The sequence below is a fragment of the Panulirus ornatus genome, chromosome 2 (assembly GCF_036320965.1).
Source record: "Panulirus ornatus isolate Po-2019 chromosome 2, ASM3632096v1, whole genome shotgun sequence".
NCBI classification, from domain to species: Eukaryota; Metazoa; Arthropoda; class Malacostraca; order Decapoda; family Palinuridae; genus Panulirus; species Panulirus ornatus.
In genome coordinates, this window is record NC_092225.1 from 83,993,432 (window position 1) to 84,011,554 (window position 18,123).

The 18,123-nt window shown below is 38.5% G+C and overlaps 1 protein-coding gene across 9 annotated transcripts in view; it reads right to left on the bottom strand.

Annotated features, from left to right (window-relative positions):
* LOC139757813 (calpain-5-like) overlaps positions 1–18,123 on the bottom strand; it is a 255,428-nt gene that overhangs the window by 70,659 nt on the left and 166,646 nt on the right. For 6 of the 9 annotated variants that reach the window (XM_071678680.1, XM_071678723.1, XM_071678669.1 and 3 more), the window contains one exon: positions 8,881–8,937. The exons of the other annotated variants lie outside the window; for them this stretch is intronic. In XM_071678680.1, the coding sequence (XP_071534781.1) occupies positions 8,881–8,937 (57 nt within the window). The remainder of the gene's footprint in view (positions 1–8,880; positions 8,938–18,123) is intronic. 9 annotated transcript variants of the gene reach the window in all.

The following is an 18,123-nucleotide window of genomic DNA, read 5'->3' on the forward strand; positions in this document are numbered from 1 at the left end:
AAATAAATGTTACAAACAAGACAAATTATTGAAATATCAAAAACGTAATATATATAGTGGAAGTTCATGAGCAAAGAAATTTGAATATTATCCAAACTTCCATCGTGAGAAATATGAGAAAATTAATAGGTCCTACTTGTCCAACATGCTTTAATAAGACAAAACTCAATAGAATGTTGATGCAGACAAGAAATATAAAAAAGCACACATGTTTTAATACAATATCAAATGGAAAACTACAGGAAATATCCAATTACATTCCTTGTGCAATTGCTTACTACACAAGCATCACACTTCAACACAAAATTAATCACTACAATACAAAAATCAAATACTAATAAAAGGCACTAGTTTCTAAAAACTTAGGAAGTACTGAAAACTTGAAAAAGCCCAATAACAATACTAAGATTTGGACACAAACTGTATTTACTCCAAATTCTATTTACTCAACAGTAGATGCTTATGTGTTTTATCAGTGATGTCATGGCAGCAGAAATAGCTGAAGCTCCTGGCAATACTGCAGATGTATATCTGCAGCATTAGCAATTTTGGGGGTTAAAGTTATGATCTTGCATTTGTAAGACTGAAGTGTCAAGAAAAAGACCTTGCGTTCTGCAAAGCTTTTTCACAAGAGTGGGATAAACAGACAGGAACACTGCAGTGCCTGCCAAGGTTTTTAACATCCAAAAACCAAGCATTTACATCCCTAAACAAGTTGTCGCTGTGTATTAGAAGTTAACATTAAATATATGGTTTCGGTGCATTATTACATGACAGCTAGAGACTGAGTGTGAATGAATGGGGCCTTTGTTGTCTTTTCCTAGCACTACCTTGCGCACATGAGGGGGGAGGTTGTTATTCCATGCGTGGCAAGGTGGCGATGGGAATAAATAAAGGCAGACAGTATGAATTATGTACATGTGTATATATGTATATGTCTGTGTGTGTATATATATGTATACATTGAGATGTATAGGTATGTATATTTGCGTGTGTGGACATGTATGTATATACATGTGTATGTGGGTGGGTTGGGCCATTCTTTCGTCTGTTTCCTTGCGCTACCTCGCTAACGCGGGAGACATCGACAAAGCAAAATAATAACATAAATATATATATATATATATATATATATATATATATATATATATATATATATATATATATATATATATATATATATTATCCCTGGGGATAGGGGAGAAAGAATACTTCCCATGTATTCCCTGCATGTCATAGAAGGCAACTAAAAGGGGAGGGAGTGGGAGGCTAGAAATCCTCCCCTCTCATTTTTTAATTTTCCAAAAGGGGAACAGAGAAGGGGGCCAAGTGAGGATATTCCCTCAGAGGCTCAGTCCCCTGTAAGAAGGAGATGGAGTGAGTATTTTGAAGGTTTGTTGAATGTGTTTGATGATAGAGTGGCAGATATAGGGTGTTTTGGTCGAGGTGGTGTACGAAGCGAGACAGGGGGAATGATTTGGTAAACAGAGAAGAGTTAGTAAAATCTTTGCGGAAGATGAAAGCTGGCAAGGCAGCGGGTTTGGATGGTGTAGCAGTAAAATTTATTAAAAAAGGGGGTGACTGTGTTGTTGACTGGTTGGTAAGATTATTTAATGTATGTATGACTCACGGTGAGGTGCCTGAGGATTGGCAGAATGGTTGCATAGTGCCATTGCACAAAGGCAAAGGGGATAAATGTGAGTGCTCAAATTACAGAGGTATAACTTTGTTGAGTATTCCTTGGAAATTATATGGGAGGGTATTGATTGAGACAGTGAAGGCATGTACAGAGCATCAGATTGGGGAAGAGCAGTGTGGTTTCAGAAGTGGTAGAGGATGTGTGGATCAGGTGTTTGCTTTGAAGAATGCATGTGAGAAATATTTAGAAAAGCAAATGGATTTGTATGTTGCATTTATGGATCTGGAGAAGGCATATGATGGAGTTGATAGAGATGCTCTGTGGAAGGTATTAAGAATATATGGTGTGGGAGGCAAGTTGTTAGAAACAGTGAAAAGTTTTTTTCAAGGATGTAAGGCTTGTGTATGAGTAGGAAGGGAGGAAAGTGATTGGTTCTCAGTGAACGTCGGTTTGCAGCAGGGGTGTGTGATGTCTCCATGGTTGTTTAATTTGATGATGGATGGGCTTGTTAGGAAGGTGAATGCAAGAGTTTTAGAAAGAGGGGCAAGTATGCAGTCCATTGTGGATGAGAGAGCTTGGGAAGTGAGTTAGTTGTTGTTCACTGATGATACAGCACTGGTGGCTGATTCAGGTGAGAAACTGCAGAAGCTGGTGACTGAGTTTGGTAAAGTGTGTGAAAGAAGAAAGCTGAGAGTAAATGTGAATAAGAGCAAGGTTATTAGGCACAGTAGCTATGGTTAAGGGACAAGTCAGTTGGGAGGTAAGTTTGAATGGAGAAAAACTGGAGGAAGGGAAGTTTTTTTTAGATATCTGGGAGTGGATTTGGCAGAGGATGGAACCATGGAAGTGCAAGTGAGTCATAGGGTGGGGGAGAGGGTGAAAGTCCTGGGTGTGTTGAAAAATGTGTAGAAGGCGAGAACATTATCTCGGAAAGCAAAAATGGGTATGTTTGAAAGAATAGTGGTTCCAACAATGTTATATGGTTGCGAGGATATGGGCTATAGATAGAGTTGTGCGGAGGAGGGTGGATGTGTTGGAAATGAGATGTTTGAGGACAATATGTGGTGTGAGGTAGTTTGATCGAGTAAGTGATCATCAGCAAACAAGTGGCTCACTTCCCATGTCCTCTCATCCTCCAGACTACATACTCGGCCCTCTTTCCAAGACTCTTACATTTACCTCCCTCATTAACCTATCCATAAACAAACTGAACAACCATGGTGACATCACACACCCTTGCCAAAAACCAATTTTCACTTAGAACCATTACTCTCTTCTCCTCCTAATCACATACAAGCCTTACACCTTCAATTAGAACTTCTCAATGCTTCTAGCAGCTTATCATATGCCTTCTCTAGATCCATAAATGCCACATACAAAGCCATCCGTTTCCTAAGTATTTTCCACATGCACATTCTTTAAAGCAAACATCTGATTCGCACATCCTTTACCACTTCTGAAACCACACTGCTTCTCACAAATCTGATGCTCTGAACATGCCTTCACCCTCTCAATCAATAACCTCCCATGCAGCTTACCGTGTATATTTGACAACCCTATTCCTCTGTAGTTGAACACTCACCATTATCCTCCTTGTCTTTATACAGTGCAGAATGAAGGGCATTGAAAAGTCCACAAATAAGTGTTGGGTAAGTTAGGTCAGGTTTTGTTGTTATTTCTTTTTACATACATATTGATTATGATGCAGTAAGCACTGTAGCTGTATTTCTATGGATTGTATTTCATGAGTGTTGTCACTACTTGAGACCTGTTTTGTGCTTTGAGTGGTGTCTGTGATAGGATGTTGAGGTGTTTAAATGTCACTCCTCCTTGTCCTTGCTGTCTGTTTTACCTTTAAGTTTAAAAGTTATAGAAGGGAGGAAGGGTGGATCTATTGGTGAATCAGGTTTTTTGGATACGGATTGTTTATAAATCTTCTTGGAGCAGGTTGAGTACTTCTGTATGTTTGTTCCAGATGCCAATGGTGTTAAGTTTTATGATGTTTAGTTTGTTAATGGGCTTCTTTCAAGTGCTAGTTTGTTTAAACTGGGACTGTCTTACACTGTTGTTCACTTAGTGCTTCTAGTAAATGTGAGCATGTTTAGTTTCAGTGTTTGTGTCTAGGTGGATGTTGAATGTCCAGAGATATTGGCAGTCCTTCATTGGGAGTAGGGATATGTGGCAGAGCCAATACTGGGCACCACTTTCTAGCCCACTACTTTATTACTTTGTTTAACCACTGAGACTTTATTATCAGCTTCTATTCAGCTTTGCTCGTCTTTTTTATTCACTGGCTGACTCCTGCTAAAAAGAAACCAAGTAATGCATGAGAAGCTTTCTCTTCCTACATAGGATGTTAGTAAGCAAGCTGTCATACTGCTTCATACCCTCCTACACTTCCTGTAGTGCATTTTGAGGTTTTGCTGGAATGAGATGCTGTGTAAGTGCTTCCAGACTTAGTTCATGACGTTAACCTCTTCCTGTAGATATAATGGTGATGAGCAGTGGTTCACACAAGATGATTCTGTCCTTGTATTCAGATATCTGGTTTACCTACAGGCTCTTATTAGGTAATCAATAAATTACTCTCAATCAATGTAGGGATCTCTGATCTCTGTTTCAGATCGTGAGTGACATGGCAGAGGCAAAACATGCCACAATCAAAGGCCATTTTGGGTGAAAGTAATAAAGTGGGAGAAGAAAGTAGAAAATCATCAGGGCTCTGTAAATATTTTCAAACTTGATTCTTGAAGGTAAAAAGGTAACAGAAAGGGAGAAAGACTTAAGGACAAGAAGAATTTCCATAGCTTAGCTATCTGAGGGAGGAAATAGCATTCATTGAGTTTAAAACAATTTCAATGCAAGAAAGACTACACACAGATTCTGTAAAAAAAAAAAATAATAATAAATTTCTATTATTTGACATCACAACAATATTTTTCTCTTGAGAGTTATGGAAGATAGTGGTTAATGCAATTACATGCTTTGTGCTTTATTTTCCATATGTATTTACTTCTGTGACCTTAAAATCTTAATTTACTATTTTTTCTTATGTATTCAATGGCACAGTTATCAATAAACTGTATCCACCAAGCTCATCAACACATAGGATTAACATCATCTTACCACCTCTAGGATCCCTTGTTTGTTTAGGAGTTTGTTTTTAGATATTTCTTTTCATATTCTATGAAACTTTATCCTTTTCACCCTTTTCATTAGTCCTATCTCTTCACTCTATTTCTCTTCCATGTATTTCATCATGCCTTTCCACTGACATCATATCTTCTAATTCCCATGTCATTCTTCTGATTCTCAAGGGGTTCAATTTCACATTTTATGTGAAAATAATGAGAAAGGAAATGTTCCATTGTGCCATGTAGGGCTTAACAAATGTATCTAAACCACAGCTGAAGTATTTATAGAAACTTCTCATTGTGTATTGTCTCCATGGGGATGGAAGCCCCATGCACTTACAAAAACCTCTCATTGTGTATTATCTCCACAAGGTTAGAAGCCCCATGCTCATAAAATTAAAAAAATAATCCCCTTATAGAATATATCTATAACACATATTATTGAAGAAAATAGCCAATTAGTAGTATAGTTTTGTCATTACTGGCACTGGAGGGTGTTGAGTGAACAGGAAAGGGCTGTGGCTGAAGCAAGGATCCTCACTACTTATTTATTTATTTACTTTGTCGCTGTCTCCCGTGTTAGCGAGGTAGCGCAAGGAAACAGACGAAAGAGTGGCCCAACCCACCCACATACACATGTATATACATACACGTCCACACACACAAATATACATCTTAGTGTATACATATATATATACACACACAGACATATACATATATACACATGGAACATAATTCATACTCTCTGCCTTTATTTATTCCCATCGCCACCTCGCCACACATGGAATAACAACCCCCTCCCCCCTCATGTGTGTGAGGTAGCGCTAGGAAAAGACAACAAAGGCCCCATTCGTTCACACTCAGTCTCTAGCTGTCATGTAATAATGCACCGAAAACACAGCTCCCTTTCCACATCCAGGCCCCACAGAACTTTCCATGGTTTACCCCAGACGCTTCACATGACCTGGTTCAATCCACTGACAGCACGTCGACCCCGGTATACCACATCGTTCCAATTCACTCTATTCCTTGCACGCCTTTCACCCTCCTGCATGTTGAGGCCCCGATCACTCAAAATCTTTTTCACTCCATCTTTCCACCTCCAGTTTGGTCTCCCACTTCTCCTTGTTCCCTCCACCTCTGACACATATATCCTCTTGGTCAATCTTTCCTCACTCATTCTCTCCACGTGACCAAACCATTTCAAAATACCCTCTTCTGCTCTCTTAAGCACACTCTTTTTATTTCCACACATCTCTCTTACCCTATTATTACTTACTCAATCAATCCACCTCACACCACATATTGTCCTCAAACATCTCATTTCCAGCACATCCACCCTCCTGCGCACAACTCTATCCATAGCCCACGCTTCGCAACCATACAACATTGTTGGAACCACTATTCCTTCAAACATACCCATTTCTGCTTTCCGAGACAATGTTCTTGACTTCCAAACATTCTTCAAGGCTCCCAGAATTTTTGCCCCCTCCCCCATCCTATGATTCATTTCCGCTTCCATGGTTCCATCCGCTGCCAGATCCACTCCCAGATATCTAAAACACTTTACTTCCTCCAGTTTTTCTCCATTCAAACTTACCTCCCAATTGACTTGACCCTCAACCCTACTGTACCTAATAACCTTGCTCTTATTCACATTTACTCTCAACTTTCTTCTTTCACACACTACTCATGTACAATTATAATATGATGATTATGGTTTTTTCCAGATGTGATTCCATTCTACATACACCTATTCACATTAAACACCTCTTTATTCTTTAACAGGAGTGATTTTACACATCTCATATGTATGATTTACAATATCTTTTACATGCATTTACTTAACATGTATGTACTTATATTTCATACATATCATTTATGTATTCACATACCTTTTAAACACAGAGCATTATTTAAATCACAAGATGAAACATATCGTATTTTCATCATAAAATCAATCAATAACACAGAAGAAATTGTTTCTTTTATAATAAGTTTGTCAAACATATTGCTACATAAATCTGATTCATACCATGATGTACTTATGCTCTCATTAACGATTTACGATTGACTGTGATCTGCGATATCTTTTCCATACATGTTATTTGGTTGTTATTGATGTCTATGGATAATATATGGAATCATATATCACCTGGGTATGCAAAACAAGTTGTAACATATCAAAGCCAAAAACTTGGCAGGGAGCACCATGATAGTGATATAGCATGGAAAAGATTAAACTAACATCTGTAACATTTACTAATACTTTCAAATTACTATAAACATCTGGTGTTATCAGACTCATCCTACATGGGGTTACATCACGAAGGAAAAGTCACCTTCCATGAGGAGGAAAATCACATTTTGGGAATTTCTAACTCCAAAAGAGTCTACTTCCCTGCTACTGATTGTAGCACAGTCTTGAAGTGGAAGGAGCCCTGTAAAAAGGGGCTGCATAATTGATCAAATTAAGTGTCTCAAAACTAATAGTATTCCTCATGCAATAAGGTTTGTGTGCATCATAACACTTTCACAAAATTGAAAGGGTGATCATATCATAATTCCTATAGAAACTAAAGTATGAAACAGATGCATTTGACAGAAATACTAACAGAGAGGAAGGGAAGTTAAATCCTAAATCTGGGAAGCTGCAGCAATGTATAAAGATGCCAAGCTCACTTCTTAAAGAGGCCAGATTCACTTCAAAATTTTTCACATACTATTCACATCATCATATACAAACTTCTGAGCCATTTAGCTGTATAAAAAGAAAAGAAAAACTTAAACTATCAACTATGCTAATTTTCAAACCCCTCTATTCAGGTTTTATTTGATCAATAAAAACTTTTGTCAGTGGTACTGTGTGATGATAATATGCTTTTTTCACAAAATGGCAAAAAATGGTTTTTGGATTCATCTAACAGGAGCAGATGGAAAATAAAGTACTTTGAGAGAAAATGGCATTTACAGTGCCTATTCATGGCACTAGCACCTCACCCAAAAACATTAACCACCCTCCCATCAATACACATGATGTAAATAGCATAAAAGATTCTTCACTTCATTTCATTCCCTGTAACGTTCTAGCTTCATCCCTAAAATATTCTAGCCATACTAATATTCAAGGCATATTGAAAGCTTTTGGTAACAATTCCTGCATGGTACAGAAGTAGGGTAAGCAGGTGTGCATTGATCAACCACCTCTTACACTAACTTGTACTAATATCTTTAATTGTTAGGAGAGTTGCCATTTGAATTTCACCAATAATATTTGAAATGTATTTGGAAAATTGTTTAAAAACAATTTTTTTTTTTGTGGATAAAAGAGGCAATCTTAACTAATAACAATAACAAATGCATCATGGAAAAATAACGTACATTAATTACGTATGAAAAATTATGTATCATTGGCATAATAGGCATAATACTATTTTGTATCATTGATGAAATGATAACTTACCCCTGTTCTAAAAAATTTTGGTTTTCCATTTCCCTCTGAAATTATGAAGTAGGTATGGCCCCCTATGACAGAAAATTTTATCTGAATGTAAATATAAAAGAATAAAAGAGAAACTAGGGCTACTGCAGACAAACTGCAGTTAAGTATTATGGTCCAAGTTTAAGGGCTAAGATCACTCCATTCCAATATTTAGTGGTGAAAAACCTCAATAAATCAGGAGCAAGGGAAACAATGGGAAAATGTGTAGTGTACCAGCAGGGAACATAATAAGGTGCACTAGGACAGAACAAGCGGATTTACAATGAAAGGTTACAGATGCAGAGCAGTTACTAGAGTGGTAGCTTGGATTAAGAGCACACACATTGGAGATAAAGAATCATTATCTAGAAACTAAAAAAATAAGTTACTGATTAAATCACAGCTAAATATCCATTGTATGAAAACTTTATCTACTTCACTGTTCTCTGATTTCACAAATGTTAATCTGATACTTATGACAGTGGACAAATGATTCAAAAGTAAATGACTCCTTATGATCATTTTAGATAGACTAACAATTACCTACTTTACTAAAAGTCTCTTGCAATGGCAACAAGTTTACCAAATCAACATTTAAAAACAGTCACACATAGTCAAGTATTCACCTGGAGTACATTTTGGTCAGTTGCGAAGTAGTATACACAAAGCCACTCCTTCCTTTACTGTAAAACAATCAATTTCTTTCATGAAAACATACTCTGGGTTCACATAAAATTTCGCTCTTTCAAGACGACAGAGGTTTTCATTACAGAGCAAGAATACTAAGATAATGGACTTCTGATCATACAGGGATCTTTCAGTGATTGGGTTACATGAATCAAGTGCTAAATCCATGTACAACATGCATATATATATATATAATTACCTATTTCAACTGCCTATTAATAACAATACCTTGTAAGTTCCACTGTTTGCAAAACTGTCATTTCTATATACTGCATTCAAAGCTAACCACACAAATGAATGAACATATTTTTCACTATGCTTTCATCCAAACTGTCTTAAGGCTGGTGCCATCATTTTATTAGAATGATGGTTGCCAAACTGTTCTCTAATACTCTTAATTTCTCTGTTCTTCAAGGCATGTTTTAGTTATCTGGAGGAACAGTGCATCCAATATCTATATAACTCTGATGCATGTTCCCTCCATGGCAATAGTTTCCATAACTAGTAAACTCCAGTGCTGCTACTTAGCCTTATGTGCCTCACCCTTAACAGGCCACTGGCAGAGGGCAACTCTTGTGTACTGTTTGCTGAAGCTCCTACCAGTCCTATCAGTCAAATGTTCCTACCTACTACTTCAATCTATTGCTCCTACCATTTAGTCAAAAGGCAGCGATAGTACACTATGCTCACCACAGGAAAATCTAATTACAAAGAATGAGCTGTGTGAGTTAAGTGTTTTCAAGTGCTATGTGCAACATAGCACTTATGGGTGAGGCAGAAAAAAAAAACAGCTACCTAGGTCACAGGAGCACAACTTGACAACCACTGAAGTTTTGGCACTCTCCACAAACATCATTAACTCTCCTGATACTTGGGCAGGAAGTACTGATAATATAACTCCCTGGTTGTTAGTTGCCTACCAACTACTATCTAAAGCTATCATATACAAAAATTTCAAAACCATCATATTGTTCACTATAGGTTCACATTTTTTTTTGTCTTGATGTCCATCCTAGTTTTCCCATGTCCTAATATTATTTTGTCTTTTCTGCTTGTTCTTTTGTGTGTTCTCGTCTTGTGATATTGATGCATTTTATTTCTTTAGATGTTTCAAAGCTTATGTTCAATATCCTTGTGGTGAACTACTCAATCATCAAGTGCATTCTTATAATGCTCTCAGCCTCTGCCAACCGACCAGCCTACTATCCAGACTTCCATCCCGCTACATCAAGCAGCCAGCATCACCAGACATTACCATTCAAACCAGCACTACACATAAGGATCACCTGGGCTGCATTTCATAAACTTTCCTCTGACCACTAATTCATTCTAATACTTGACCTAATCTTCTATGCAGGATTGGTTTGGCTTTACTGGGATGATCTTGATGGAGGTGACACCTTTTCTTTTTCTCTCCTTAATTATCTGGAAAAACAAACACCCTACCTAAGTTCTAGACCATCATGAGCACTCTTGTGACACACTTGACCTCTTTTTTTTTTTTTTTACTTCAGAACTCTCCCACTATTCATACACCATTGCTGTCCCTTATGGTTCTCAGACCACAACCTTATTTCTTTTAATTCTAAATGAGAACGCCCCTCATCTTTCAACCCCCCCCCCCCAAAAAAAAAGCTAACTTTGGCACTTTGGGATAGCTCAAAGGTTATCCATGAACAACTTTAACAACTTTCTCTGGGATAAGTACTGCTTCTGTTGTCAAGATTTCTCAAGTTGTGCTGAATGCATGGCAGAAATCATCTTGACTGGGATGGAGTTCTATATCCCATCTTCTCAATATTTTTCTCCTCAATTGTGGTTTGATTGCTCTTGCTCTAGTGCCTGCTGCATCAAGGATGGTGCATGCAGGGCCATGAAAGTCTTCCCTTCCCCTGAAACCCACTCTGCTTTCATTTCTGGCCAGAATCATTGCAAAGCTGTTCTTTGAAGAGCCAAGTGCCCTTTTATAAGTGTTGACTTGACTTCTACTGACAAACCTTTATGGTCCTTAAGCAAAACCATCAACAACTGTAGTTCAATCTCTCCTACTCTTTTCTGATCTGATAAATCTATTGAAAACCCTCAAGATTAATAAAGCTGCTCTCGTTGGTACCTTGTTTTCTGCCAAAACAGCTTTGAATGATTTAGCTTCTCATCCTCCACCCCCTCCTCCTCCTAATGAACCTATACCATTTATATTTTCCTTACACAGCATCTTCCAGGTACTCTCCAGCTTCATATGGAAAATGGCGTATGGTTCAGATGGTATTCCTCTTTGGTTCTAAAGGAGTTTCCTTCAAAGCTAAAAACCCAGACTAAAAACCCTTCTGCTTGGTAGCATGCCCTGGTATGGCCCATCCCTAAGAAAGGAGACTACTCTAACTTGTCCAACTATTGCCCCATAGCTCTCACTTTTGCTGTCTTCAAAGACTATGAAACTCCTCTAATCTCTCACATTCTCAAACAATTAGAATCCTGTTCCCTCCTTTCAGACAACCAGTATGGATTTTGCAGAGCAATGTCTGCTGGTAATCTATCCTATTTCACTCACCTCTGATCCTCCTCTCTCAAAATTTTGTTGAAAATTTTGCCATAGCCCTCGACATATCTAAAGCATTTGACAGTTTGACAGAAGTCTTTTACTTTCTAATCCCCCTCCCTTTAGTTTTACTGCTTTTCTCTGTTCTTTAATGCATGATTTCCTCTCTGGCAGTTCCATCATAGTAGTCATAGAGTGAGTAACTTCCCCTTCCCATCCTATCAATATCGGCATTTCTCTGGATTCTGTGTCATTGTCTACTCTCTTTCTTCTCAACATAAATGTTCTTCTCTTTGCTTCTAAACCTATTCACTCTTATGCTGATCATTCCACTTTACATACTTTGACTCATGTTCTATCTCAAACGGATCCTATTTCCTCTCTCAATTTGGACCCGTGCAGCATTCTGGAGAGGGAAGGCAGTAACCTTGTAAAATTCGATGGTGCCAAAATGCACAATCCCCCTATAGCTCTTTCCACAAATCATGTTTCCCTTTATAAAACTTCAAAACACCACAATTCAACCATGTAATAACATAAACATTTTGGGATCACCATATCCTACAATGTCATGAAAACCCTACATAATCAACATTGCAAAGTTTGCTTCCCCAAAGCTTGGAGTGTTGTATAGGTGCATTACTGTTTTATTTATTCTTTTTTTTGTGAGCAGCTATTCCATACCTACAGAGGTCTTATTCACCTAAGTACAGAATACTGGTCACACATCTGGGTTGATTCACCCTCCACAGTCTCTGTTAACTAGAGATGAATCAAAATCCTTCTGTGTCATCATTCTCAAGGCATCACCTCTCTTCAACCTTTTCTATCCATATAACACAATATTTCTGCTTTTTCTCTATTCTACAAATATCATTTTTGACAATGTTCTTATGAGTTTTTTGCATGTGTCCCCAACCCAACATTTGGACCCATGACACATTACCCTGCTACCTCCCTAAGTTATTGTAAGGAGTCCACCCACTCGAGGACTGGCTGTTATGATATCTCCTTCCCTCAAACAGCTAAATTGTGGAATTTTCTTCCTTCTTTCTCTTCATATATCATTTCTTCCTCTAAACATTAGGTCTATAAGCACCTGTGGAGACATAATTAGTTTCTACTTTCTTTTCCATCTGTTTTTTACTTTGTCCAAGATGGCCTCAACTGGGGCATATTTTGCCTATTCCATGTTAGTCATTGTAAGAAAAAAAAATGATAACTAAAATAATAAACAAAGAATGAGATGAAAGAAATATATATGTAGTTATATAGAGTGTCTTGAAATGGTTTGGACACTTGGAGAGAATGAGTGAGGAAAGATTGACAAAGAAGATATATGTGTCAGAGGTGGAGGGAACAAAGAGAAGCAGGAGACTAAATTGGAGGTGGAAGGATGGAGTGAAAAAGATTTTGAGCGTTTGGGGCCTATACATACAAGGAGGTGAAAGGTGTGCAAGGAATAGAGCGAATTGAAACAATATGGTATACTGGGGTCAACGTGCTGTCAATGGATTGAATCAGGGCATGTGAAGCATCTGAGGTAAACCATGAAAAGGTCTGTCGGGCCTGGATGTGGAAAGGGAGTGCAAGGAAACAGATGAAAGAATAACCCAACTCACCCACATACACATGTATATACATTTACACCCACACAAGCACATATACATACCTATACATTTCAATGTATACATATACATACACAGACATATACATATATACACATGTACATATTCATATTTGCGGCCTTCATCCATTCCCGTTCCCAACCCACCACACATGAAATGGCACCCCCCTCCTCCCACACGTGCACGAGATAGCATTAGGAAAGGACAACATAAGCCACATTCATTCACACTCAGTCTCTCACTGTCATGTGTAATGCACCGAAACCACAGCTCCCTTTCCACATCCAATTCCTACAAAACTCTCCATGGTTTACCCCAGATGCTTCACATGCCCTGGTTCAATCCACTGACAGCACGTCAACCTCAGTATACCACATCATTCCAATTCACTCTATTCCTTGCACGCCTTTCACCCTCCTGTATGTTTAAGACCCAATTGCTCAAAATCTTTTTCACTCCATCCTTCCAACTCTAATTTGGTTTCCCACTTCTCCTCGTTCCCTCCACCTCTGACACATATATCCTCTTTGTCAATCTTTCCTCACTCATTCTCTCCAAGTGACCAAACCATTTCAATAACCTTCTGCTTTCTCAACCACACTCTTTCTATTACCACAAATCTCTCTTACCCTTTCATTACTTACTCGATCAAACCACCTCACACCACATATTTTCCTCAAAAATCTCATTTCCCACACATCCACCCTCCTCTGCACAACCCTATCTATAGCCCATGCCTCGCAACCATATAACATTGTTGGAGCCACTATTCTTTCAAACATACCCATTTTTGCTCTACGAGATAATAATCTTGCCTTCCACACATTCTTCAACGCTCCCAGAACCTTTGCCCCCTCCCCCACCTTGTGACTCACTTCCACTTCCATGGTTCCATCCACTGCTAAATCCACTCCAAGATATCTAAAACACTTCACTTCCTCTAGTTTTTCTCCATTCAATCTTACCTCCCAACTGACTTGTCCCTCAACCCTACTGTACCTAATAACCTTGCTCTTATTCACATTTACTCTCAGCTTTCTTCTTTCACACACTTTACCAAACTCAGTCACCAGCTTCTGCAGTTTCTCACCCGAATCAACCACCAGTGCTGTATCATCAGCGAACAACAACTGACTCACTTCCCAAGCCCTCTCATCTACAACAGACCACATACTTGCCTCTCTCTTCAAAACTCTTGCATTTACCTCCCTAACAACCCCACCCATAAACAAATTAAACAACCATGGAGGTATCACGCACCCCTGCTGCAAACTGACATTCACTGGGAACCAATCATTTTCCTCTCTTCCTACTCGAACATATGCCTTACATCCTCGATAAAAACTTTTCACTGCTTCTAACAACTTACCTCCAACACCATATATTCTTAATACCTTCTACAGAGCATCTCTATCAACTCTATCATATGCCCTCTCCATATCCATAAATGCTACATAGAAATCCATTTGTTTTTCTAAGCATTTCTCGCATACATTCTTCAAAGCAAACACCTGATCCACACATCCTCTACCACTTCTGAAACCACACTGCTCTTCCCAAATCTGATGTTTTGTACATTCCTTCACCCTCTCAATCAATACCTTCCCATATAATTTCCCAGGAATACTCAACAAACTTATACATCTGTAATGTGAACACTCACCTGTATCCCCTTTGCCTTTGCACAATGGCACTATGCATGCATTCCGCCAATCCTCAGGCACTTCATCATGAACCATACTTGCATTGAATATCCTCACCAACCAGTCAACAAAGAGTCACCCCCTTTTTTAATACATTCCACTGCAATACCATCCAAACCCGCTGCCTTGCTGTCTTTCATCTTCTACAAAGCTTTCACTACCTCTTCTCTGTCATGTATGTATATACATTTGTATGTGGGTGGTTTGGGCCATTCTTTCGTCTGTTTCCTTGCACTGCCTCGCTAACACGAGAGACAGCAAAAAAGTATAATAAATAAATAAATAGTTTTTATCGAGGATGTAAGGCATGTGTACGAGTAGGAAGAGAGGAAAGTGATTAGTTCTCAGTGAATGTCCGTTTGCGGCAGGGGTGCGTGATGTCTCCATGGTTGTTTAATATGTTTATAGAAGGGGTTGTTAGGGAGGTGAATGCAAGAGTTTTGGAGAGAGGGGCAAGTATGCAGTCTGTTGTGGATGAGAGGGCTTGGGAAGTGAGTCAGTTGTTGTTCGCTGATGATACAGTGCTGATGGCTGATTTAGGTGAGAAACTGCAGAAGCTGGTGACTGAGTTTGGTAAAGTGTGTGAAAGAAGAAAGCTGAGAGTAAATGTGAATAAGAGCAAGGTTATTAGGTACAGTAGGGTTGAGGGACAAGTCAATTGGGAGGTAAGTTTGAATAGAGAAAAACTGGAGGAAGTGAAATGTTTTAGATATCTGGGAGTAGATTTGGCAGCGGATGGAACCATAGAAGCAGAAGTGAGTCACAGGGTGTGGGAGGGGCGAAAGTTCTGGGAGCATTGAAAAAATGTGTTGAAGGCGAGAACATCATCTCAGATAGCAAAAATGGGTATGTTTGGAGGAATAGTGGTTCCAACAATGTTATATGGTTGTGAGGCGTGGGCTATAGATTGAGTTGTGCGGAGGAGGGTGGATGTGTTGGAAATGAGATGTTTGAGGACAATATGTGATGTGAGGTGGTTTGATCGAGAAAGTAAAGAAAGGGTAAGAGAAATGTGTGGTAATGAAAAGAGTGTAGTTGAGAGAGCAGAAGAGGGTGTTTTGAAATGGTTTGGGCACATGGAGAGAATGAGTGAGGAAAGATTGACCAAATTGGAGGTGGAAAGATGGAGTGAAAAGGATTTTGAGTGACTGGGGCCTGAACATGCAGGATGGTGAAAGGCGTGCAAGGAATAGTGAATCGGAACGATGTGGTATACCAGGGTCGACATGCTGTCAATGGATTGAACCAGGTCATATGAAGTGTTTGGGGTAAACCATGGAAAGTTTTGTGGGGCACGGATGTGGAAAGGGAGCTGTGGTTTTGGTGCATTATACATGACAGCTAGAGACTGAATGTGAATGAATGTGGCTTTGTAGTCTTTTCCTAGCACTACCTCACGCGCATGCAATGTATAATGAAAAATATAAAGATATTCAAACTATTGGCCATTTCCCGCATTAGCAAGGTAGCATTAAGAACAGAGGACTGGGCCTCTGAGGGAATATCCTCACCTGGCCCCCTTCTCTGTTCCTTCTTTTGGAAAATTAAAAAAAATAATGAGAGGGGAGGATTTCCAGCCCCCCGCTCCCTCCCCTTTTAGTCACCTTCTACGACACGCAGGGAATACGTGGGAAGTATTCTTTCTCCCTTATCCCCAGGGATAATAAATAATAAAGATATATATACATATATTTTTTATTTATTATATTTTGACGCTGTCTCCCACATTAGCGAGGTAGTGCAAGGAAATAGATGAAAGAATGGCCCAACCCACCCACATACACATGTATATACATACATGCCCACACATGTACATATACATACCTATACATTTCAACATATACATACACAGACACATACATATATACACATGTACACATTCATACATGCTGCCTTCATCCATTCCTACCACTATCCCGCCATACACGAAATGATACCCCTACTCATTTGCAGCTTCTTACCCATTTCTAAATGGGTAAAAATGTGAAGATTCCCCTTATTCCTAAAACACGACTCTATGGCCTGAAGCATTTTTATATGTGATTTCAAATTTCTTTAATGACTTTTCAGGTAAAAGGGATTACTAGCTGCCCTCAATAGGCAGATACTGTGCATATTTGGATGTGGCCAATCATGTATATATGAGTATTATTCATTCCTCATATTAGCAAAGGTTTTCTACCTCATCTCTGGAACTAATGGTCTGTGAAATTCATTCAGTATTGGGCCTTACCTTAGACATTATGAACTATGAACAAAATAGAAAGATATTTAATGGAATGCCCATGAATAATGTAAAGTGAAATCAATATCATAAATACAGGATATTTTGTCAACACAAAACCAGTGTATAAAAGTGAAATATTCATATACAGTGTACACTGAAGAATCTCAAAAGATTTGTTGAGTGCAGGTGCCAGAATCCAACTCTACTAGCAGTTTTTAGTCAAATTGAAGGCTTCTGATATCTAAATGAAAGGATTTTGTGCAAAGATGTGAACCAGTCATCCAAATAAGCACAACTACACTTTACCTTTCCGTCCTGAAAAATCTGAGACCAAGCATGAAAAGAAGTAAATATACTGCACAGTTTTAATGCACACAAAGATGCTGTGTTCTAAAGATGAATCTCACTTCAACATAATATATACTTTAGAGGACTTATTCTAAGCTAGCATTAAAATAGAAAATTAACTTTTACACTTAAATAACATGTGGCATATGGTTCTTGAATGTCTGTAATAAATGATTTGTCAGAACATGCAAAAATATGTAATATAATCCTCTTGACAATCCTTGCAAGTAAGCCAAAATATATCCATTAAAGAAAATTCATAAGATATATGTCAACCCATATATAAAAAGAATAATCTCGAGTAAGAGTATTTTTCTCTATGCAGATCAAGATCAGCGACTGCTGATCTGCCATGCATGGGACAAAACACCTCCGACATTTAGCTGCAAGTGTGCTTTATACAGCATGGGGCATTTAAAAATCCTGAGTGAGGTAAACAACAGAGCAGTGAATTAGGACACAACTACTGGCATCTCAGATAATGTTTCCGCATCCTTGGGCCATATTTTAACTCAGGTGCTTAGTAACAATCAAAATATCACGGGGTAGTACATTATTTTTTTGCAGCAGTGGCAGCAAAGGAAATTTATTTGGGTCATATATATAAATTCATATAAATAAGGTATTTATATGTATATACACAATGTAACATTTATGGAAATAGATATGAATATTGAATGCCATTAGGGGGTCATGCATCATAAGCCTAACACTGTTACAGCCTGAACATTTATTCA